General features: G+C 48.1%; 1 protein-coding gene across 2 annotated transcripts in view; it reads right to left on the bottom strand.

The window, feature by feature from the left end:
* Positions 1–24,633, bottom strand: part of LOC140388177 (cilia- and flagella-associated protein 54-like) — a 948,449-nt gene that overhangs the window by 755,682 nt on the left and 168,134 nt on the right. For both annotated transcript variants that reach the window (XM_072471937.1, XM_072471938.1), the window contains exon 8: positions 12,470–12,591. In XM_072471937.1, coding sequence (XP_072328038.1) covers positions 12,470–12,591 — 122 coding nt within the window. The remainder of the gene's footprint in view (positions 1–12,469; positions 12,592–24,633) is intronic.

The following is a 24,633-nucleotide window of genomic DNA, read 5'->3' as shown; positions in this document are numbered from 1 at the left end:
GAGCTCCAAAAGCCCAGAAGAAATAATCCACCAACTAACATGTAAGGATTTTGAATGCTATGCTTATGGGAGAAGGATCCTTAATCAGTTGTGCAAAGTAGAGAGGAAAGAGGCTGAAGAGTGTTAATCAAAAATAGCACATCTGGCATAACGTTTGATTCACACACTGAGATGACCAATCTGCTCTGCAAACTGCGAGTTATTATCATCAACATTATCATTGGGTATGAGTGGGATACACGGCACTTGACATAGGTGGGGACGGTCCAAGTGGTGAAAATGAATATTCTGTCGAGGTTGTTTATTTTTCAGGCTCTCCCGATCTTTATGCTAAAGACCATCTTTCAGAAATTGGACATGATCATTTCGGACTTTGTTTGGGCGGGGAAGGCGCCGAGAATCAGGAGGACCCTGCTACAGAGCCAGAGGCAGCCGGGGGGGGGGGGTTGGCGTTGCCGAACCTGCTTCATTATTATTGGGCGGCGAATGTGGATAAGATGCGGTGATGGTGGGAAGGAGAAGGGGTAGAATGGGTCAGGATTGAGGTGGAATCTTGTAAGGGATCTAGTTTGAGAACTATGGTGATGGCAGCGTTGCCAATGGCTCCGAGTAGGTACACAGGGAGCCTGGTGGTGCAGTCCACAGTGAAGATATGGAATCAGTTGAGGAAGATATTTTAGGGTGGAAGGGATATTGGTGATAATGCCGCATGTGCGAGATTCATGGGTTTGAGCCGGGGGGGGGTTTGGATATCGTATACAGGAGGTGGAGGGAAGTGGGGCTGGTCAAGGTGAGGGATCTGTATTTGGAGGAAGGGTCCGCCTGTTCGGAGGAGTGAAGGGAGAGGATAGAGCTCCGAGGGAGAGTGAGTTCAGGTATCTGCAGGTTAGGGACTTTGCGCGAGAGGTCTGGAGAGGGTTACCTAGGTTGCCGAGATACAGCCTGCTGGAGTGACTGCTGCTTCCGGGAGGAATTGGGGGTATATCCAAGTGGCTGGGAGGGCCGGATGGCGAGTAGGTGGTGAAGATCAAGGAGAAATGGGAAGGGAGTTGGGAGGGGAGATCAACTGGGGAGTATGGAGTGAGGCACTGCGTAGGGTAAAAGGGACCTCCTCCTGTGCAAGGTTGAACCTGATACAGTTTAAGGTGGTGCACAGGGTGCGTATGACTCGGGCAAGAATGAGTGGGTTCTTTCAGGGGTAGCAGGTGAGCGTGAGAGGTATGGACAGGGCCAGCGAATCACACGCATATGTGTTGGGGTTGTGAAAAATTGGGACGATTCTGGGAGGGAGTGTTCACGGTCTTAGCCAGGATAGTGGAAGAGGAGGTGGACCCGGACCCTTTGGTGGTGATATTGAATGAAAATGAAAATCGATTATTGTCACAAGTAGGCTTCAAATGAAGTTACTGTGAAAAGCCCCTAGTCGCCACATTCCGGCACCTGTTCGGGGAGGCTGGTACGGGAATTGAACCGTGCTGCTGGCCTGCCTTGGTCTGCTTTCAAAGCCAGCGATTTAACCCTGTGCTAAACAGCCCCATTTATTTATATTTGGGGTTTCAGAGAAACCGGAGCACATGAGGATGAACGCTGATGTCGTGGCCTTCGCCTCTCTGATTGCACGGCGGCGAATTCAATGAGTGACGGTCGGCATTGCCACCGGGGCTGGCAGCTTGTTTGGATGACCTGTACGACTTCCTGCAGTTGGAGAAGATAAAGTGTGAGTCAAGGGACTCCGCAGGGAAGTTCGAGAAAAGGTGGAGGATGTTAGTGACCGTTTTTGTGGAGCTGCTCATCGCAGGGGGGTGAAACAGGGGAAAATATTTGTACAGACTGTATAGTTGATTGCTGGGGAGTAAGTTTCCTGGGGTATTTATGGGTTGTAACCTGTTTGATACATGTCTGTAATGAAAATCATTGTGTATGAATGATACAAGATGGTATCAGGTGGATATTATATCAGAAGTGGGCACACAAATATCAGACGCTGTTTCAGAGGACCAAGAAGCCATGTAAGACCTGAATAACAGGTGTTTCGGAGTCTAATTTCTCCTCATTATGATATATTTCCCTGAACCTGCTTCCTTCCTGCCCTTTTCACTCATATGTATCTGTCCACCTGCAATCACATACATTATTCCTCACACTGTCACATCCCTTAGTTGAGCAATATCCAATGTGTTTAATTCAAATCATATAGAGAAATGAAAAACAAAAGAATTGCCAGAACTGATCCCTGGGGTACTCCATGACCTATGTTCTGTCAATCTATCAAACTGAAGCTTTTCTAATTATCAGGGTTATTTCAGAGATGAACCTGCCTCCATAAACATGGTCCAGAGGTGGGGAGACGCCGGCAAATTTACACGCCGGCTAGCTCTGGGAAATTCTGAGTAAATAAAACTAGGCTCCAGCATTTTATCCTTCACTGCTTGGCTATCTGAATTTTGATGTCATTTCCACAAAAATTGTTGGTGTGGTAAATAGTGAGGAGGAAAGCCTTAGTTACAGCATGATATAGACAGACTGGTAGAGGGCAGAACAGTGGTAAATGGACTTTAACCATGAAAAGTGTGAGGTGATGCATTTTGGGAGGACTAACAAGGCAAGGGAACACACAATGAACGGTAGAACACGAGGAAGTACAGAGGACCAGAGGGACCTTGGATGCGTATCCATAGATCTTGAAGGCAGCAGGACAGGTCGATAAGGTAGTTAAGAAGACATAGAATATAAGAGCAGAGAGGTTATGATTGAACTGTATAAAATACTGGTTAGGCTACAACTAGAATAGTGAGTGCAGTTCTGGTCACCACACTATAGGAAGGATGTAATTGCACTGGAAATGGTGCAGAGGAGGTTCACCAGGATGTTGCATGGGCTGGAGCATTTCAGCTATGGAGACAGGCTGGTTTGGCTGGGATTGTTCTTCTTATAACAAAGAAAGCTGAGGAGGGAACTGATTGAGGTGTACAAAAGTATGAGAGACATAGATAGGGTGCATAGTAAGAAGCCTTTCAGTTTATTAGAGGGGTCAACAACCAGGGGGCACAGATTTAAGGGAAGGGACAGGAGATTTAGAGGAGATTTAAGAAAAAACCTTTTCACCCAGAGGGTGGGGGAATCTGGAACTCGTTGTCTGAAAGGGTGGTAGAGGCGTGAACCCTCACAATATTTAAGAAGCATTTAGACAAGCACTTTGATGCACTATCAATTACGACGAGACGAGAGTAGAGAGTAATCGAGGCTTTGTTACGCAGAGATGTGTGGCCTCCTACAGCTGCTGCCAAAATGGCTGCAGCTCGGTGAACACACACATTTATACTCCGCCTACTGGGCGAAGCCAGCAGACAGGGATCTACCCCCATACCTGTAGTACAGGAGCCTTACCGTATTACATCTCATACGTGCACTATATGCAACAGTGGTGACTACCACATTCACCCCCTGTTTAAAAAAAAAAAGAGTCTGGCGGGGGTGGTGGAAAAGTATTTACATGTTAATTGAGCATTTTGTTAAGTGTACAGTTCTGGAAAAGTTCACAAATTCAGCCGGTCGGGTGCCTTGAACCTCCACTGCGAGCGCCGCAGTCCCGGTGGCGATGCAGGCGCCAGCGTGGTCGCCTGTGACTCCGGGGGCGTGTGGTCCTCATCGTCATCCCCGGGTGGAACCAATGGGAGGACGGATCGCCCTGGAGCGGGGTTTGTGCTGAGGTGCGCTGGGGTGAGGATGGGTGACGCCGGGGCAGTTGAGGGGGTGCCAAGTCCCTGAGGGAGACTTTGTCTTGGCGGCCGTCGGAGTACACCACGTAGGCGTACTGTGTGTTTGCATGGAGTAGCTGTACCCTCTCGACCAACGGGTCCGCCTTGTGGAGCCGCACGTGTCTGCGGAGGAGAACGGGTCCTGGAGCTGCCAGCCACGTTGGGAGCGAAACCCCGGAGGCGGACTTCAAAGAACAAAGAAATGTACAGCACAGGAACAGGCCCTTCGGCCCTCCAAGCCCGTGCCGACCATGCTGCCCGACTAAACTACAATCTTCTACACTTCCTGGGTCCGTATCCCTCTATTCCCATCCTATTCATGTATTTGTCAAGATGCCCCTTAAATGTCACTATCGTCCCTGCTTCCACCACCTCCTCCAGTAGCGAGTTCCAGGCACCCACTACCCTCTGCGTAAAAAACTTGCCTCGTACATCTACTCTAAACCTTACCCCTCTCACCTTAAACCTATGCCCCCTAGTAATTGACCCCTCTACCCTGGGGAAAAGCCTCTTGACTATCCACTCTGGTTATGCCCCTCATACTTTTGTAGACCTCTATCAGGTCTCCCCTCAACCTCCTTTGTTCCAGTGAGAACAAACCGAGTTTATTCAACCGCTCCTCATAGCTGATGCCCTCCATACCAGGCAACATTCTGGTAAATCTCTTCTGCACCCCCTCTAAAGCCTCCACATCCTTCTGGTAGTGTGGCGACCAGAATTGAACACTATACTCCAAGTGTGGCCTAACTAAGATTAGAATCATAGAATCATAGAAGTTTGCAGCATGGAAACAGGCCCTTCGGCCCAACCAGTCCATGCCGCCCAGTTTTTACCATTAAGCTAGTCCCAGTTGCCCGCACTTGGCCCATAACCCTCTATACCCATCTTACCCATGTAACTATCTAAATGCTTTTTAAAAGACACAATTGTACCCGCCTCTACTACTACCCCTGGCAGCCCATTCCAGACACTCACTACCCTCTGAGTGAAGAAATTGCCCCTCTGGGCCCTTCTGAATCTCTCCCCTCTCACCTTAAACCTATGCCCTCTAGTTTTAGACTCCCCTACCTTTGGGAAAAGATGTTGACTATCTACCTTATCTATGCCCCTCATTATTTTATAGACCTCTATAAGATCACCCCTAAGCCTCCTACGCTCCAGGGAAAAAAGTCCCAGTCTATCCAGCCTCTCCTCATAACTCAAACCATCAAGTCCCGGCAACATCCCAGTAAATCTTTTCTGCACTCTTTCTAGTTTAATAATATCCTTTCTATAATAGGGTGACCAGAACTGCACACAGTATTCCAAGTGTGGCCGTACCAATGTCTTGCACAACTTCAACAAGACGTCCCAACTCCTGTATTCAATGTTCTGACCAATGAAACCAAGCATGCCGAATGCCTTCTTCACCACCCTGTCCACCTGCGACTCCACCTTCAAGGAGCTATGAACCTGTACTCCTAGATCTCTTTGTTTTATAACTCTCCCCAACGCCATACCATTAACTGAGTAGGTCCTGGCCTGATTCGATCTGCCAAAATGCATCACCTCACATTTATCTAAATTAAACTCCATCTGCCATTCGTCGGCCCACTGGCCTAATTGATCAAGATCCCGTTGCAATCCTAGATAACCTTCTTCACTATCCACTGTGCCACCAATCTTGGTGTCATCTGCAAACTTACTAACCATGCCTCCTAAATTCTCATCCAAATCATTAATATAAATCACAAATAACAGTGGACCCAGCACCGATCCCTGAGGCACACCACTGGTCACAGGCCTCCAGTTTGAAAAACAACCCTCTACAACCACCCTCTGCCTTCTGTCGTCCAGCCAATTTTGAATCCAATTGGCAACCTCACCCTGGATCCCGTGAGCTTTAACCTTCTGCAACAACCTACCATGCGGTACCTTGTCAAAGGCTTTGCTAAAGTCCATGTAGACAACGTCTACTGCACTGCCCTCATCTACCTTCTTGGTCACCCCCTCAAAAAACTCAATCAAATTTGTGAGACATGATTTTCCACGCACAAAGCCATGCTGACTGCCCCGAATCAGTCCTTGCCTCTCTAAATGCTTGTAGATCCTGTCTCTCAGAATACCTTCTAGCAACTTACCTACTACAGACGTTAGGCTCATCGGTCTGTAGTTCCCAGGCTTTTCCCTGCTGCCCTTCTTAAACAAGGGCACAACATTCGCCACTCTCCAATCTTCAGGCACCTCACCTGTGGCTGCCGATGATTCAAATATCTCGGTTAGGGGACCCGCAATTTCCTCCCTAGCCTCCCACAACATCCTGGGATACATTTCATCAGGTCCCGGGGATTTATCTACCTTGATGCGCTTTAAGACTTCCAGCAGCTCCTCCTCTGTAATATGCACACTTCTCAAGACATCACTATTTATTTCCCTTAGTTTCCTAACATCCATGCCTTTCTCCACCGTGAATACCGATGAGAAATATTCATTCAGGATCTCACCCAACTCTTGTGGCTCTGCACATAGATGCCCTTGTTGATCCTGAAGAGGCCCTACTCTGTCCCTAGTTACTCTTTTCCCCTTTATGTATCTGTAGAATCTCTTTGGATTCTCCCTTGCATTATTTGCCAAAGCAATTTCATGTCCTCTTTTTGCCCTCCTGATTTCCCTCTCAACTCTATTTCGACAATCTCTATACTCTTCAAGGGATCCACTTGATCCCAGTTGCTTATGTACGTCATATGCCTCCTTCTTCTTTTTGACCAGAGTCTCAATATCTCGAGTCATCCAGGGTTCCCTACTTCTACCAGCCTTGCCCTTCACTCTAAAGGGAATGTGCTTACGCTGCACCCTGGTTAACACATTTTTAAAAGCCTCCCATTTACCAGCCGTCCCGTTGCCTGCCAATAGTCTCCCCCAATCTACCTCTGAAAGTTCCTGTCTGATACCATCAAAATTGGCCTTGCCCCAATTAAGAATTTTAACTCTTGGGCCAGACCTATCATTCTCCATAGCTATCTTAAAACTAATGGAATTATGGTCACTTGTCCCAAAGTGATTCTATACAGCTGCAACATGACTTGCCAATTCTTATACTCAATGCCCCGGCCAATGAAGGCCAGCATGCCGTATGCCTTCTTGACTACCTTCTCCACCTGTGTTGCCCCTTTCAATGACCTGTGGACCTGTACTCCTAGATCTCTTTGACTTTCAATACTCTTGAGGGTTCCTGGGGAAGGCAAGGAGACGTTCATGGGGGGTTGCATTGGTCGCAGTGTAAAGTAGCGTCCGGATGGAGTGGAGGGCGTCCGGGAGGACTGGGAGATTTTTAGACCATAGGGCCAGCAGGACGGCCTTCTAGACCGTCCTGTTCTCCCTCTCCACCTGCCCGTTTCCCCGGGGGTTGTAGCTGGTCGTCCTGCTCGAGGAAATGCCCTTGCTGAGCAGGAATTGACGTAGCTCATCACTCATAAAGGAGGATCCCCGGTCGCTGTGGACGTAAGCGGGGAAGCCGAACAGAGTGAAGATGGTATTGAGGGCCTTGATGACTGTGGCAGACGTCATATCGGGGCATGGAATGGCGAAGGGGAATCTGGAGTATTCGTCGACCACGTTAAGGAAGCACGTGTTTCGGTCGGACGAGGGGAGGGGCCCTTTGAAGTCCATGCTGAGGCGTTCAAAGGGACAGGAGGCCTTCACCAGGTGCGCCCGGTCTGGCCGGCAGAAGTGCGGTTTGCACTCCGCGCAGACCTGGCAGTCTTTGGTGACCGCCCTGACTTCCGCAATGGAGTAGGGTAGGTTGCGGGCCTTTATGAAGTGAAAGAACCGGGTGACCCCTGGGTGACAGAGACTATCGTGTAGGGCCCAGAGTCGGTCCACTTGTGCGCTGGCACATGTACCTTGGGATAGGGCATTGGGGGGCTCGTTGAGCTTACGGGGGCGATACAAAATCTCGTAATCATAGGTGGAGAGGTCGATCCTCCACCTCAAGATTTTATCATTTTTGATCTTGCTCCGCTGTGTGTTATTGAACATGAAGGCAACCGACCGTTGGTCAGTGAGGAGAGCGAATCTCCTGCCGGCCAGGTAATGCCTCCAATGCCGCACAGCTTTAACGATGACTTGGGCCTCCTTTTCGACGGAGGAGTGCCGAATTTCAGAGGTATGGAGGGTGCGGGAAAAGAATGCCACGGGTTTGCCTGCGTGGTTGAGAGTGGCGGCTAAAGCATCGTCTGATGCATCACTCTCAACATGAAAGGAAAGGGTCTTGTCGACCGCGTGCATCGTGGCCTTGGCGATGTCGGCCTTGCGGTTGAAGGCCTGGTGAGCCTCGGCCGTGTGGGGGAAAACTGTGGAGTGAATGAGTGGGTGCGCCTTGTCCGCATAGTTAGGGACCTGTTGGGCATAGTATGAGAAGAACCCCAGGCATCGTTTGAGGGCCTTGGGGCAGTGGAGGAGGGGGAGTTCCATGAGGGAGCATGCGATCGGGGTCGGGCCCAAGGACTCCATTTTGCACCACATAGCTAAGGATGGCTAAGCGGTTTGTGCTGAACAACGCACTTCTCCTCATTATACATAAGGTTCAGGAGTTTGGTGGTGTGGAGAAATTTGAAAAAGTTAGCGTCGTGGTCTTGCTGGTCATGACCGCAGATGGTGACGTTATCCTGGTACGGGAAGGTGGCCCGCAGTCCGTACCGGTCAATCATTCGGTCCATCTCCCGTTGGAAGACCGAGACCCCATTAGTGACGCCGAAGGGAACACTAGGGAAGTGGTAAAGGCGGCCATCAGCTTCGAACGCCGTATATTGGGGGTCCGCCTTGCGGATGGGGAGCTGGTGGTAGGCAGATTTTAGGTCCACTGGAGAGGGGGCCCGGTACTGTGCAATCTGATTGACCATATCAGATCTGCGTGGGAGGGGGTACGCGTCGAGCTGAGTGTACTGATTGATGGTCTGACTGTAGACAATGACCATCCTGTGTTTCTCCCCAGTCTTTAGAACTACCACTTGGGATCTCCAGGGGCTGTTCATGGCCTCGATGATGCCTTCCTGCAGTAGCTGCTTGACCTCCGACCTGATGGAGGTCCTGTCCTGGGCACCATCTGCTCCTGGTGGCGACGGGTTTGCAATCCGGGATGAGGTTCGCAAACAGGGAAGGTGGCTCGACCTTAAGAGTCGTGAGGCCGCATACAGTAAGGGATGGTAGGAGCCCGCCGAATTTCAGGGTCAGACTTTGGAGGTTGCACTGGATGTCCAGGCTGAGTAACAAGGCAGCGCAGAGGTTGGGGAGGACGAAGAGCCGGAAGTTGCTGAATTCTACGCCCTGGACGGTGAGGGTTGTGGTGCAATACCCCCGGATTTCCACAGCGTGGGATCCGGAGGCCAGGGAGATGCGTTGGGTATTGGGGTGTACCGCGAGGGAGCAGCGCCTTACTGTTTCAGGGTGGATGAAGCTCTCCGTGCTCCCGGAGTCGAGAAGGCAAGGTGTCTTGTGGCCATCGACTTTCAGTCGTTGTCGCGGTTGCAAGGTTGTGTGGCCGGGATTGGTCGAGCGTGATTGAGGCGAGCTGCGGCTGGTGTTGGTGGGCCGGGGCCCGGGCTGGTCGGCGGCAGTTGCGGGCGATGAGTGGCCCGATGAGGTGCCCGACGAGCAGGGGTCCTGAAGCTCCGTCCAAAATGGCGCCGAAGATGGTGGCGTTAAAGATGGCAGCGCCCTCGGTCTGATGGACGGAAGATGGCGGCGCCCACGGGTCTCACGAGGTCTGATGAGGGGAAGATGGCAGCGGCCATGGGCCGCACATGGGTTGCGGGGATGAAAATGGCGGCACCGATGGGTCGCACGTGGGGGGTGCAGGAACAATGGGGCTGGTAACAGCAGCGATCAACCGGGCCTGGCACACCGCAGCAAAATGTCCTTTCGTCCCGCAGGCCTTGCAGAGTGCGCTCCGCGCCGGGCAGTGCTGGCGGCGATGTTTTGTCTGCCCGCAGAAGTAGCACTTGGGCCCCCCGGGTTGGCAAGCTGCCGCGCGGCGCAGGCTTGGGGTTGGCTGGGGGCGGTCGTTGGTGGGGTCCACGATATCCAGGAGGGCGTCGCCGTGCGGTCGGGGGCGTACACTTGCACATTACGGGAGGCGACCGTTAGCGAGGTCGCGAGTTTCTTGATCGCCGCGAGGTCGAGCTAAAAGGTGCTGGCGGATGTACGTCGACCCTATGCCCATAACAAAAGCGTCCCTGATTAAGAGTTCGGAATGCTGAACGGCCGAAACTGCCTGGCAATCACAGTTCCTCGCCAGGGCGTGCAGGGCACGCCAGAAATCTTCCAATGACTCACCGGGGAGTTGGTGCTGCGTGGACAGGAGGTGCCTGGCATAGAGTGTGTTGATCGGCCGTGTGCAGTTCTCTTTCAGAAGCGCCATGGCCTCAGTGTAGTTGGGTACATCCTGGATAAGAGGAAAAATATCGGAGCTGAACCGTGTGTACAGGATCTGTAGTTTCTATGCCTCTGATGGTGGTTCTGTGGCTGATCCGATGTAGGCTTCAAAGCAAGCTAGCCAGTGGTCGAAGGCCGACGTGGCGTTGTCTGCTTGAGGGTGCAGCTGCAGGCGATCTGGCTTGATGCGAAGGTCCATCGCTGTAAAATCTCTGCGTAATAAATTGATGCACTATCAATTATGACGAGACGAGAGTTGAGAGTAATCAAGGCTTTATTACGCAGAGATGTGTGGCCTCCTAAAGCTGCTGCCAAAATGGCTGCAGCTCGGTGAGCACACATATTTATACTCCGCCTACTGGGCGGAGCCAGCAGGCAGGGATCTACCCCTGTACCTGTAGTACAGGAGCCTTACCGTATTACATCTCATACGTGCACTATATAGAACAGTGGTGACTACCACGCACTTGAATCGCCACAGCATACAAGGCTACGGACCAAATGCTGGAAAATGGGATTGGGATAGGTGCTTGGTAGCCGGCACAGGCATGATTGCCCTATGCTGTAAAATTCTGTGACTATTATTTCAAAAGTCCTCTTCAAGTGTTCGGCAGCAATTTAAGTGAACAGTAAACAGTAATACACATTTAGGTAAGGCTCCAGTTTATTCCCAGTCGGGACCCCAGAGGGCTTGTTCCACTCAGTACAATTTAGCACCCTGGATTTGTTCAATTTCTCAAGAACCCCCTGCTTCTTCGGTTCTTAGCGGGTTATAGTTTGGAAGACCCTCTGTCTCAACCTCTATCTTCGGGCACCTCTGCCACCATCCCAGACCTGTTTCAGGAGTTATTTTCAGGGCCTTCCGGTGGCCAGATGGCGGGGGCGGAGCAGGCATCTGCGCCACCGCCTCCTGCTGGCCCAGGACTCCGGGAGGAGCCTGAGGGGATCCTGCCTGTCGATGATTCAGGTGGCGGGATCAAGGCAGGCCCTGGGTGGTTGGTGGGCCCGAGTCGCCCGCCACACTCAGTGTGGTGGAGGATTCGGGCCCGGAGGGTGACTGTCAGAAGGCTGTCAGCCGCCCAGTGTCGGGAGCGGAGGGTGCACATGAGGCTCTCTGCAGTGGGGTGCAGGACTCACTTGTGCCTGACACTGTGTCGCCCCTCGCCCACTCTGGGGGACTCCCGGAATCTGGCCCATCATAATTGAAGGTTCTTTTGTCTTTCTGCCTGCGTAGATAGTTCAGGCAGTATCCTATTGCCCCCCTCCCTCCACCAGAATCCCGACTCCCTCCCTCCTCTCTCCCCCACCCCCCTTCCTTTCCATTCTGTTGGTACAGAGGCCTCTCCAGCACAAAGTTTAGTGCTTGTACCATTTGTTTTTTGTACAACTATGTTGTGAACTGTTTTAATAATCATAGTATCCTACCCCCTCTCCGCGTACGTTGATACTGAGGGGAGGGTCCCCTGTTCCTCCAACACATAATTAGTGTTTGTACCATTTGGCCTTGTTTTTTACTATTTTAATAAAAAGATATGGTCAATATCATGAGATGGGATTTGATCAAGCTACCAACAGCACAAGCAGGTAATTAGAATTGCAATCAGCTGCTTAATGTGTGTCAATTTCTAACGCAAATCCTTTAGCAAGATGTTGTTTTCACTAAATATGGGCTCAATCAGCATTTCAGCATAAGACTTCACCTTGGCTACCTCAGAGGCTGTTTAGCAACTAGTCTGAAGCATCCAGGGGAAAATGACATTTTAAAGATCTTTTGAGATCTTTAAAAAAGTTTTATATTATATGTGCTAGCTTATTGAAAAATTGATGTTAGATCAAACACTAGTCCAAAATTTAACAGCTATGTAGGAAAGGAGAAAAAGAACTGTACTGATATTGCATCTTCCACATCCTCAGGAAGTCCAAAAGTGCCTCAACAGACAATTAACTGCTTTTAAATTGTAATCATTGTTGTTTTGCAAGAACTCTGTCTGCCAGTTTGTGAACAAAAGCAAGTTCAGCTAATACAGATTTTGTTGGTCACAGTTAGATCCCCATTCTTAATGAATAACACTAACTTAAATACTAATATCTGAAACCTGTTCATTTACTTTATGCTAATTAGTTGATGGGCCCAATAAAAGGTACTACAACAATGGCATGCGGCTGAGGTAACAAAACAATAGACATGCGTTTGAGGTAACAAAAGAATAGACATTGAATTTTTTGAACGTCTTTGAACAAAATCAACAAAGATTAGATGGATTTTAAAATAATGCTTTCTGCATATTGGTAATTATTACCTCAAGAAGGTGGTTTCTGGAAGATTGGTCATGGTCCTTGTTGTAGAGAAACATCACTTTTTGAATTAGAAATACAGCCTTCAACACATTATTTTTCTTGACTTTCTTAATGATGTCTGCCTCTAATTCGACAAAAATGAAAAGGTACCACACAATAACTAAAAGCATTACAAACCAGTCATTAATCTGTTTTTATAAATTTCAGAGGTATCCTCAATTGTATTTAACTTAACTTTAATAATAATAATAATCTTTATTGTCACAAGTAGGCTTACATTAACACTGCAATGAAGTTACTGTGAAAAGACCCGAGTTGCCACATTCCAGCACCTGTTCGGGTACACAGAGGGAGAACTCAGAACGTCCAAATTCACCTAACAGCACGTCTTTCGAGACTTGTGGGAGGAAGCCTACGCAGACACAGGGAGAACGTGCAGACTCCACACACAGTGACCCAAGCCGGGAATCGAACCCGGGAGCCTGGTGCTGTGAAGCAACAGTGCTAACCACTGTGCTACCGTGCTGCCCACATTTCTATCAAAAAGATAAACAGTGGCTATCGTCCTTAGAATTACTATTTGGGTATCTATGCAGTAAGGTGAAGCAACATGACTACCGAAGAGACAGATAAGAGAATTTGGCTCAGTCAGTTCTCCATTGAGCAATCCAATGAGTCCCATTCTCCCGATCTATCCCTGTAACCCTATACGTTTATTTCCTTCATGTGCCCCTCCAATTCCCTGTTGAAATCATTATCACTTCTGCTTCCACCACTCTCGTGGCAGAAAGTTCCAGGTCATTGCACCAACTGGGTAAAAAAGTTATTCCTTACAGTTACCCTGCATCTCTTGCCCAAAACTTTAAATCTGTCGATTTCGGCGTGAGAACAGCTGGTGAGTCAGTTTCAGCGGGAGCATTGCAGAAGTGGCTGCTGGGAGGTAAGTCAACCTTTAAAAGCACTTGTCTTTGCAGGGCAGGCCAGTCGATTTCGGCGGGAGTGGAGCTGGGTAGTCAATTTCAGCAGGAGCTGAGAATTTTTCTTTTTTTTTAAAAATTAGTTTTTTAGGCGGGAACAGGAAGTCGACCCGCGGACGTCTGGGAAGACCCTCACCAATAAATTCTGGTGGAGAGGAAACCCGAGACACTACACGTGTAGTGTCTCCCACCCGCCCTCCTCCTCTAACCTAATAATAAAACCCATTGGTCTGAGGTAAGTACCATATTTTATTATATTATTATTATTTTTTATAAAAATTTAATTTAGTTGTTAGCCAGATCTTGGTAGAAAGTTAGAGGAATGCCAGGGAAGGGAGTGCAATGTTCCTCCTGCAGGATGTTTGAGGTGAGGGATGCAGTTAGTGTCCCTGCTGATTTTACCTGCAGGAAGTGCTGCCATCTCCAGCTCCTCCAAGACCGAGTTAGGGAACTGGAGCTGGAGTTGGAAGAACTTCGGATCATTCGGGAGGCAGAAGGGGTCATAGATAGCAGCTTCAGGGAATTAGTTACACCAAAGATTGGAGATGGGTGGGTAACTGTAAGAGGGACTGGGAAAAAGCAGTCAGTGCAGGGATCCCCTGCGGTCGTTCCCCTGAGAAACAAGTATACCGCTTTGGATACTTGTGGGGGGGACGACTTACCAGGGGTAAGCCATGGGGTACGGGCCTCTGGCACGGAGTCTGTCCCTGTTGCTCAGAAGGGAAGGGGGGAGAGGAGCAGAGCATTAGTAATTGGGGACTCTATAGTCAGGGGCACAGATAGGAGATTTTGTGGGAGCGTGAGAGACTTACGTTTGGTATGTTGCCTCCCAGGTGCAAGGGTACGTGATGTCTCGGATCGTGTTTTCCGGGTCCTTGGGGGGAGGGGGAGCAGCCCCAAGTCGTGGTCCACATTGGCACTAACGACATAGGTAGGAAAGGGGACAAGGATGTCAGGCAGGCTTTCAGGGAGCTAGGATGGAAGCTCAAAACTAGAACAAACAGAGTTGTTATCTCTGGGTTGTTGCCCGTGTCACGTGATAGTGAGATGAGGAATAGGGAGAGAGAGCATTTAAACACGTGGCTACAGGGATGGTGCAGGCGGGAGGGATTCAGATTTCTGGATAACTGGGGCTCTTTCTGGGGAAGGTGGGACCTCTACAGACAGGATGGTCGACATCTGAACCTGAGGGGCACAAATATCCTGGGGGGGAGATTTGTTAGTGCTCTTTGGGGGGGTTTAAACTAATGCAGCAGGGGCATGGGAACCTGGATTGTAGTTTTAGGGTAAGTGAGAATGGGAGTATAGAGGTCAGGAGCACAGATTTGACGTCGCAGGAGGGGGCCAGTGTTCAGGTAGGTGGTTTGAAGTGTGTCTACTTCAATGCCAGGAGTATACGAAACAAGGTAGGGGAACTGGCAGCATGGGTTGGTACCTGGGACTTCGATGTTGTGGCCATTTCGGAGACATGGATAGAGCTGGGACAGGAATGGATGTTGCAGGTTCCGGGGTTTAGGTGTTTTAGTAAGCTCAGAGAAGGAGGCAAAAGAGGGGGAGGTGTGGCGCTGCTAGTCAAGAGCAGTATTACGGTGGCGGAGAGGATGCTAGATGGGGACTCTTCTTCCGAGGTAGTATGGGCTGAAGTTAGAAACAGGAAAGGAGAGGTCACCCTGTTGGGAGTTTTTTATAGGCCTCCTAATAGTTCCAGGGATGTAGAGAAAAGGATGGCGAAGATGATTCTGGATGTGAGCGAAAGTAACAGGGTAGTTATTATGGGAGACTTTAACTTTCCAAATATTGACTGGAAAAGATATAGTTCGAGTACAATAGATGGGTCGTTTTTTGTAGTGTGTGCAGGAGGGTTTCCTGAAACAATATGTTGACAGGCCAACAAGAGGCGAGGCCACGTTGGATTTGGTTTTGGGTAATGAACCAGGCCAGGTGTTGGATTTGGAGGTAGGAGAGCACTTTGGGGACAGTGACCACAATTCGGTGATGTTTAAGTTTAATGATGGAAAGGGATAAGTATACACCGCAGGGCAAGAGTTATAGCTGGGGGAAGGGCAATTATGATGCCATTAGACGTGACTTGGGGGGATAAGTGGAGAAGTAGGCTGCAAGTGTTGGGCACACTGGATAAGTGGAGCTTGTTCAAGGATCAGCTACTGCGTGTTCTTGATAAGTATGTACCGGTCAGACAGGGAGGAAGGCGTCGAGCGAGGGAACCGTGGTTTACCAAGGAAGTGGAATCTCTTGTTAAGAGGAAGAAGGAGGCCTATGTGAAGATGAAGTGTGAAGTTTCGGTTGGGGCGATGGATAGTTACAAGGTAGCGAGGAAGGATCTAAAGAGAGAGCTAAGACGAGCAAGGAGGGGACATGAGAAGTATTTGGCAGGAAGGATCAAGGAAAACCCAAAAGCTTTCTATAGGTATGTCAGGAATAAGCGAATGACTAGGGAAAGAGTAGGACCAGTCAAGGACAGGGATGGGAAATTGTGTGTGGAGTCTGAAGAGATAGGCGAGATACTAAATGAATATTTTTCGTCAGTATTCACTCAGGAAAAAGATAATGTTGTGGAGGAGAATGCTGAGCCCCAGGCTAATAGAATAGATGGCATTGAGGTACGTAGGGAAGAGGTGTTGGCAATTCTGGACAGGCTGAAAATAGATCAGTCCCCGGGACCTGATGGGATTTATCCTAGGATTCTCTGGGAGGCCAGGGAAGAGATTGCTGGACCTTTGGCTTTGATTTCTATGTCATCATTGGCCACAGGAATGGTGCCAGAGGACTGGAGGACAGCAAATGTGGTCCCTTTGTTCAAAAAGGGGAGCAGAGACAACCCCGGCAACTATAGACCGGTGAGCCTCACGTCTGTAGTGGGTAAAGTCTTGGAGGGAATTATAAGAGACAAGATTTATAATCATCTAGATAGGAATAATATGATCAGAGATAGTCAGCATGGCTTTGTGAAGGGTAGGTCATGCCTCACAAACCTTATTGAGTTCTTTGAGAAGGTGACTGAACAGGTAGACGAGGGTAGAGCAGTTGATGTGGTGTATATGGATTTCAGCAAAGCGTTTGATAAGGTTCCCCACGGTAGGCTATTGCAAAAAATACGGAGGCTGGGGATTGAGGGTGATTTAGAGATGTGGATCAGAAATTGGCTAGCTGAAAGAAGACAGAGGGTGGTGGTTGATGGGAAATGTTCAGAATGGAGTTGTCACAAGTGGAGTACCACAAGGATCTGTTCTGGGGCCGTTGCTGTTTGTCATTTTTATCAATGACCTAGAGGAAGGCGCAGAAGGGTGGGTGAGTAAATTTGCAGACGATACTAAAGTCGGTGGTGTTGTCGATAGTGTGGAAGGATGTAGCAGGTTACAGAGGGATATAGATAAGCTGCAGAGCTGGGCTGAGAGGTGGCAAATGGAGTTTAATGTAGAGAAGTGTGAGGTGATTCACTTTGGAAGGAATAACAGGAATGCGGAATATTTGGCTAATGGTAAAGTTCTTGAAAGTGTGGATGAGCAGAGGGATCTAGGTGTCCATGTACATAGATCCCTGAAAGTTGCCATCCAGGTTGATAGGGTTGTGAAGAAGGCCTATGGAGTGTTGGCCTTTATTGGTAGAGGGATTGAGTTCCGGAGTCGGGAGGTCATGTTGCAGCTGTACAGAACTCTGGTACGGCCGCATTTGGAGTATTGCGTACAGTTCTGGTCACCGCATTATAGGAAGGACGTGGAGGCTTTGGAGCGGGTGCAGAGGAGATTTACCAGGATGTTGCCTGGTATGGAGGGAAAATCTTATGAGGAAAGGCTGATGGACTTGAGGTTGTTTTCGTTGGAGAGAAGAAGGTTAAGAGGAGACTTAATAGAGGCATACAAAATGATCAGGGGGTTGGATAGGGTGGACAGTGAGAGCCTTCTCCCGCGGATGGATATGGCTGGCACGAGGGGACATAACTTTAAACTGAGGGGTAATAGATATAGGACAGAGGTCAGAGGTAGGTTCTTTACGCAAAGAGTAGTGAGGCCGTGGAATGCCCTACCTGCTACAGTAGTGAACTCGCCAACATTGAGGGTATTTAAAAGTTTATTGGATAAACATATGGATGATAATGGCATAGTGTAGGTTAGATGGCTTTTGTTTCGGTGCAACATCGTGGGCCGAAGGGCCTGTACTGCGCTGTATTGTTCTATGTTCTATGTTCTATCTGTGTCCCAGGTCCTTGTATCGTCATCTAATAGGATAGTTTTTCCTTGTCTATTTCATCTAAACCCGTCATAGTCTTGTATCAAATCACCGTAGTTAAATGCCCCTTCCCTTCCCTGGAACCATTCTGATTAATCTCCTCTGCACCGTCTCAAGGACCTGTAAATCCTTCCTGCAGTATGGTGACCAGGACTGAAAGCAAATTGCTAATTGTGATCTAATCAGAACTTTATAAAGTTTCAGTATAACGTATCTGCTTTTGTACTCAATCCCTTTATATATTGTTACAAATCCCTGATGACGTTATGTGTGAGAGTATTCTAATTTGAAACACTGGTTTCGTGTGGTGTGTTTTTTTTGGATATTACTGAGAAATGTCTGTGGAAACAGTGGGAACTCAAACCTCTCTTTCGTTAAACAATAATAAAAGTATTTATTAAAGTAGAAGAAAGATAATGAAACGCTATAAAGAACAACCCCAAAAGCGTCTCTCTCCCCCATAATCCTAAACTCTACTGAGACCCCTCCATTTCCTGAACAACAACCATAAATCTATTGGTCAAATCTAACCAGTGACTACCACACCATACGCCTAAGTTGCCAGGGCTTGGGAATGGTCTTTGGTTCAGCGAAGAAAACAATCTTGTGCACAAACTGGCTTTTGCATTCAGCAGTTAATCTCTAGCTGGTTCCTGAGTTTGGTTGTCACTCCCTCTCACTGTCGCTTTTTCAACACCTCATCTGTGACTAGCCTGCTTCCTGGCTCACAGCACTATGACTACTAAATGTATTACGAGACCAGACCAGACCGCAACAGGGGCTAGGTTTCTGGACATGAACCCAATGTTTTCTTTTAATTTTGTAATACTGTGAGGAAAGGATCTTCACTCCAGGAGTGATGGCACAAAGAAATAAGAATATGGTACATTAAAACAACTTTATTACCAATACCGAACTATAATATCTTTAACATCTCACCAGAAAATAATCTTCCAATTACCCCTTAAACAATACTACTCAATACAGTGAATACAATATCCTTAATTGCTATCCTTATTCCCACTTAAACAACAAGAACAAAAATATCTCAGCTCTCAATCCACCATTAAATACCATAGGAATATTTGCTTTACAGAGACATTCTTTGAGAGAGAGCAATCTTTTGACATAGCTTTAAAGGTGAGATCTAACTCCTGTCAGTCTCATGCAGAAACTCTTTTTGAAGACATACAGCCACTGTCTCAGCTTGTTTCAGCTCCCCCTTATTCGTAGATGCGTCTGCGCTGCTTTAAAGACTGTTAATCTATTTTTAACTGAAGTGCAGAGAGCTAAACCTGACCTGTGGTCACAGCTTCATCCAGACTGCACTGCTTTTCCTACAAAATGCCTGTTCAAATTCTCTCTCCTTTTCCTTTGCTTCTGTCATTGCCATTATCCCTTTGCTAATCTTTCCATTTCTACCTCAAGCTTTCTTTACATTTCTTTTGAAAAACACACTCTTTTTCCTTTTCTGCCCTCTCTCTTTCCTTATCTTTTATTTCCAATTTCTTCAGTTCTATTTCTTTCCCTTTATCTTTTTCTGCATTTCTAATTGTTTCATTTGTAATTGAATTCTAGCTAATTCTAATGATTCAGGCAGTGTCTCTGGTAAATGTAAATGCTGAGCTAGTGCCTGTATTATCTCTACCTTCTTCATACCTTCTGATAAGGTTAACTTCAGCTTTTCTGCCAATCCCAAAAGTTTTGTTTTATTCACACTTTGCAACCTATGCAGAGTAACCTCTGCCACACCTCGGAAAATGTTTGCAACTGAAAGAGCCATCTACAGTCACTCCCATTTAAACTTCAAAACTTGAAAGACGCACACTAACTTTCAGTTCAATAATCCCAAGCCAAACCTGGAATTATACTTTAATATCCCAGCACAGAGCCCCCAATGTTATCATGATCCCAAGCAAGACCCCAGTGGTGGATAGGAGAGGCAATTCTCTTTGAACATCAACATTTACAAGTTTCTAACCTTTTAAAAAATATCCTGCTTTTTTATTCTTAAGACAAAAGTGAATAACCTTCTTACATTATAGTCCATATGCCATCTTGTTCCCAACTTCCATAACTTGTCTATATCTCTTTGCAGCCTCTATGAATTCCTCATTGCTTTCCTTTCCAACTAGTTTGGTATCATTAGCAAATTTAGATACATTACCCCAGTCTCTTCATTTAAGTCATTAATGTAGATTGTAAATAGCTGAAGCTTATGTAGGGGGCCTGTCCTATTGATTCCCTTATTTCCCATTTATTTTACATTGTGAATATCATTTTGATCCATGAATATTTCATGGACATATACCTTTAAGTCGAGCAAAGGAAGTGAAGATCTCAAAAGTTGCAAAATGGTAACTGTGCTGTGGAGGTTTAGCTTCTGAACAGAGAAAATACAGACTTTTTGGCACTTGAGAGTTTGGAAGGATTCGGTTTGATTGGCTGGCTGGTGGAAAATGAATTGACCAAAGGCCGTATTCTGCCCGGCAACAGGCGGCGATTGGGTCTTACGCGAGTTGGATGATTTTCAGAGGATACAGGAAGTGAGAGTCGGATCCTGGTTGCTGAGAGGAGCAGTTGTGAGTTTCTGTCAGTCTCTCTCTCCCCAGAAATGCTGCCTACTGCCAATTTCTGAACTTGCAGAGAAGTTCTCAAGACCTGAATGAATCTATAGTGAAAACTATTACAAACTCAAATCACAAACTTCAAACTGAAAGCCTAGATTGAAGAAAGGTGTACTGGAAGATGTCCATCTGAAACAAAGACTCTTATCCATTTTGTGTCTTCATTATTTTACACCCCTGTTTCCTCTCTGTTTGTCTGTCTTGTGTGGATGCCAAGGGTGGGCTGAGTTAAAGAAGGGGGGCTGGAACTAGATAACAATTGTATTTGCTGACTATTTAATTATAGTTATTGTTATTAATAAAAATTAATTGCTTTTCAATTTACAAACCTGAGCCGGGATTCTCCCCTACCCGGCGGGGCGGGGGAATCCGGCGTAATGGAGTGGCGGGAACTACTCCGGCGTCGGGCCGCCCCAACGGTGCGGAATTCTCCGCACCTTTAGGGGCCAAGCCCTCACCTTGAGGGGCTAGGCCCGTGCCGGAGTGATTTCCGCCCCACCGGCTGATGGGAAAGGCCTTTGGCGCCACGCTAGCCGGCAGCGAAAGGACTTCGCCGGGCGACGCATGCACGGGAGCGTAGCAGCCGCTCACGGCATCCCCGCGCATGCGCAGTGGAGGGGGTCTCTTCCGCCTACGCCATAGTGGAGACCATGGCGAAGGCGGAAGAAAAAGAGTGCCCCCACGGCACAGGCTTGCCCGCCAATCGGATGGCCCCGATCGCGGGCCAGGCCACCGTGGGGGCACCCCCCCGGGGCCAGATCTCCCCCCGCCCCCCCAGGACCCGGGAGCATGCCCGTGCCGTCTGCCCCTGCCGGTAAGGTAGGTGGTTCAATCCACGCCGGCTGGCGAGGGTTGACAGCGGCGGGACTTCGGCCCATCGCGGGCCGGAGAATCGGCGGGTGGAGCCCGCCGATCGGCGTGGCGCGATTCCCGCCCCCGCCTATTCTCTGGTGGCGGAGAATTCGGGACGCGGCGGGGGCGAGATTCATGCCAGCCCCCGGCGATTCTCCGACCCCCGCCCCAGGTGACTGTAGTTATTGGGCAACCAAAAACCAGAGACTTTGGGTATTTTCCCAGAATTAACTGTTCATTTCAATTGTGACTCCGGGTCAAATAGGGCTGGAATTGACTGCGCTCTAGCCCAAGGTATCGTTACACCTAGCACTGATCTTTGTAGAATCTAATATTCGCCGTCTGCCAACTTGAAAAATCCCCACTTGTGCCCACTCTCTTGTTTTCTGTGCAATAGCCAATCCTCTCTCCATGCCGGTACGTTTCTTCCAACTCCATGTGCCTTTATTTTGCCTAGCAACCTTTTGTGTGATACCTTATCGAATGCCTTCTTAAAATTCAGGACTTCTACATTTACTAGTTCCCCTTTGTTTAGCCTACCAGTTAAATCTTCAAAAAACTCTTAAGAAATTTTCCAAACAGGGTTTCTCTTTAATAAAACCAGACTGACTTGTTCTAATCATGCTCTGCTTTTCGAAATGCACTGCTCATGATAGATTCCAGCATTTTCCCAACAACTGGTGTTAGGCTAACTGACCTGCAGTTCACTATTTTCTCTCTCCCTACTTTTGTGAAAAGGAGTGTAACATTTGCCATCTTCCAATCTACTGGGACTATTTCTGAATCAAAGGAATTCTGAAAAGTCTGTCTCTGCAGCTACTATTTTTAGAACCCTATGGTGTGGGGCATCAGATTGCAGTAATTTATTGTATTTTAATTACTTATGTTTATCGAATTCTTTATCTCTGCTGATATGAATTTCCCCAAATTCCTCACTCTTCCTTAGCCTCTAGGTTATTGTTTACTTTTAGTACGGAAAGGTTGCAGTGGCGCCAAGCCGGCGAGGAAGGGGCTTGGCGCCACTGCAACCGGCGCGAAGGGCCTGCGCCGGCCGGGGCGAGTTGGCGCATGTGCGGGAGAGCAAGCATGTGCTGGCGTCATCCCAGCGCATGCGCGGTGCGGTTCATCTCCCTGTCAGCTATTGCAGAGGACCACAGCAGCCGACACGGACGCTCGAGGGCACAGGTACGGCGGCGGATCGGTGGGCCACGATCACGGGCCAGGCCACCGTGGGGGCACCTCCCGGGGCCAGATCCCCCCGCACCACCCCCTAGGACCCCGGAGGCCGCCCGCGCAGCCAGGTCCAGCCGGTAAGTACCTGTTTTAATAACGACGGCTGTACCGGCCTAAAACGGTCGGCCACTCGGCCCATCGTGGGCCAGAGAATCGCCGGGGGGGCCGCTGCCAACGGCCCCCGACGGGCGCGGCGCGATTCCCGTCCCTGCCAAATCCCCGGCGCCGGAGAATTCGGCAGCCGGCGGGGATGGAATTCACGCCGCCCCCCCGGCGCTTCTCCGACCCGGCGCGGGTCAGAGAATCCCGCCCCTGTTCAGTGCATCCACCATTTCCTCATTCCCCCTTATAAATTCTCCTGTATCTGCTTCCAAGGGACCAAGAGTTCCTCTTCCGTTTTATATACTTACTAAAGCTCACAATCTGTTTTTATATTTCTGGCTAGTTCATCCTCATTATATTTTTCCCCTTTTTATCAACTTTTTGGTAGCCTTTTGCTGGTTTCTAAAACACTCTCAAACCTCAGACTTACTACTTTTTTTCCAACATTGTAAGACTCTTCTTTTAATATAATACTATCCTTAACTGCCTGAGTGATCTGAGTTCTTGTTTTTCATTGGAATTTATTTTTGTTGAACAGTTTGAATTGTTTCTTTAAATGTTTTACATTGTTCATTTACCGCCATTCCTTTTAGTCTATTTACCCAAATAGACTGGGTATAGACACCCAAATAGGGGCACGACCACAGTGGTTAACACTGTTGCTTCACAGCGCCAGGGTCCCAGGTTCGATTCCCGGCTTGGTCACTGTCTGCGCGGAGTCTGCATGTTCTCCTTATATCTGCGTGGGTTTCCTCCAGGTGCTCCAGTTTCCACTCACACGTCTCAAAAGACGTGCTGTGAGGTAATTTGGACATTCTGAATTCTCCCTCCATGTACCCAAACAGGCACTGGAGTGTGGCGACTGGGGGATTTTCTCAGTAACTTCATTGCAGTGTTAATGTAAGCCTACTTGTGACAATAAAGATTATTATTTATTATACAAATAACTTAGATAATTCTCCCCTCATACCCATGTAATTGTCTTTAAGTTTTAGATTTTTGCTTGCAATTAGAATATGTCACTTTCAAACTTAATGTGAAATTGAATGGTACTAAGGTCACTTTTTCCCAGTTCATCTTTTACTAGGACATGATTAATTAACCCTGCTTCATCACACAACACTAAATCTAGTCAGTTACACTACTGCTCCAGGAAACTGTCATGAAAATATTCTACAAACCAATCTTCTGGAGTACTCTTGCCAATTTCATTGTTCCAGTCTATATGAATATTAAATGCCCCAACAATTATTACATTTCCTTTGTTACAGGCTCCAATAATTTCTTGTTTAATGCTCTGCCCAATGGTATAACTATTGTTAGGGGGTTTATAAACAACTCCAATTAATGTTTTATGACTCGTGAGTGGTGATTTTCCACTCCTGTTTTCAGCAGGCGGGAATGTCTCTGGTGGCGGAAATCGAGGGGTAGACCCAAAAATACTTGCTGGTGGGATTTCTCTGCTCAATTGGCCTTGCTATCCATCAGTGATGAAATGGGATTCCCGCTATGCAATAACGGGAAGCCCTTATAATACATTTAAATATAATTAGTGTGTCTCCCTGCTGTAACATCCCCCTACGTAGAAAAATCCCCACACCCACCGGTGGCATGACGTCACATCAATGTGGTTTAAAAGTTTTTAAAAGCAGGGAACTGGTGAACACAATCCATGTGGGCACACAGGTGATTACAGCCCCCAGGGAGAGAGGGTCATCATGTCCCCTGGCACTACCTTTGTCACATATCGGGAACCTCCTCCTGACACTGCCAGGGGGCAATGCTGGGAGGGGGGGTTCCATGGGGAAGGCTCCATGTCTGTGAAGTGGGGAATTCCATGGTGTGGGTTTCCTTTTATCTACTTTTATCTGACTGATATTGGGGTGTCCTTACTGTCAAGAGCCGTGGTAGTTGTCAGGGCAGGCTCATTCAGAGCCCACCATCCTAGTGTGACATTTTGGGTCCCACATGCTTGATGTTTTTTTAAAGTGTTTAAAAATATGGCGGGAAAAGCCAGCAGTGCAGCCGGTGGACTACACTACACCTTTCCTGTCTGAGTTGACACTTATACAAAAAGTGAGAAACTTCTGCCCTTGTTCTTTTTAATTTGCACCCATACTGATTCTG

The sequence above is a fragment of the Scyliorhinus torazame genome, chromosome 13 (genome assembly GCF_047496885.1).
Source record: "Scyliorhinus torazame isolate Kashiwa2021f chromosome 13, sScyTor2.1, whole genome shotgun sequence".
Lineage (NCBI taxonomy): Eukaryota > Metazoa > Chordata > Chondrichthyes > Carcharhiniformes > Scyliorhinidae > Scyliorhinus > Scyliorhinus torazame.
The sequence above is the reverse complement of the archived record's forward strand: the minus strand, read 5'-3'. Positions and strand labels throughout refer to the sequence as shown.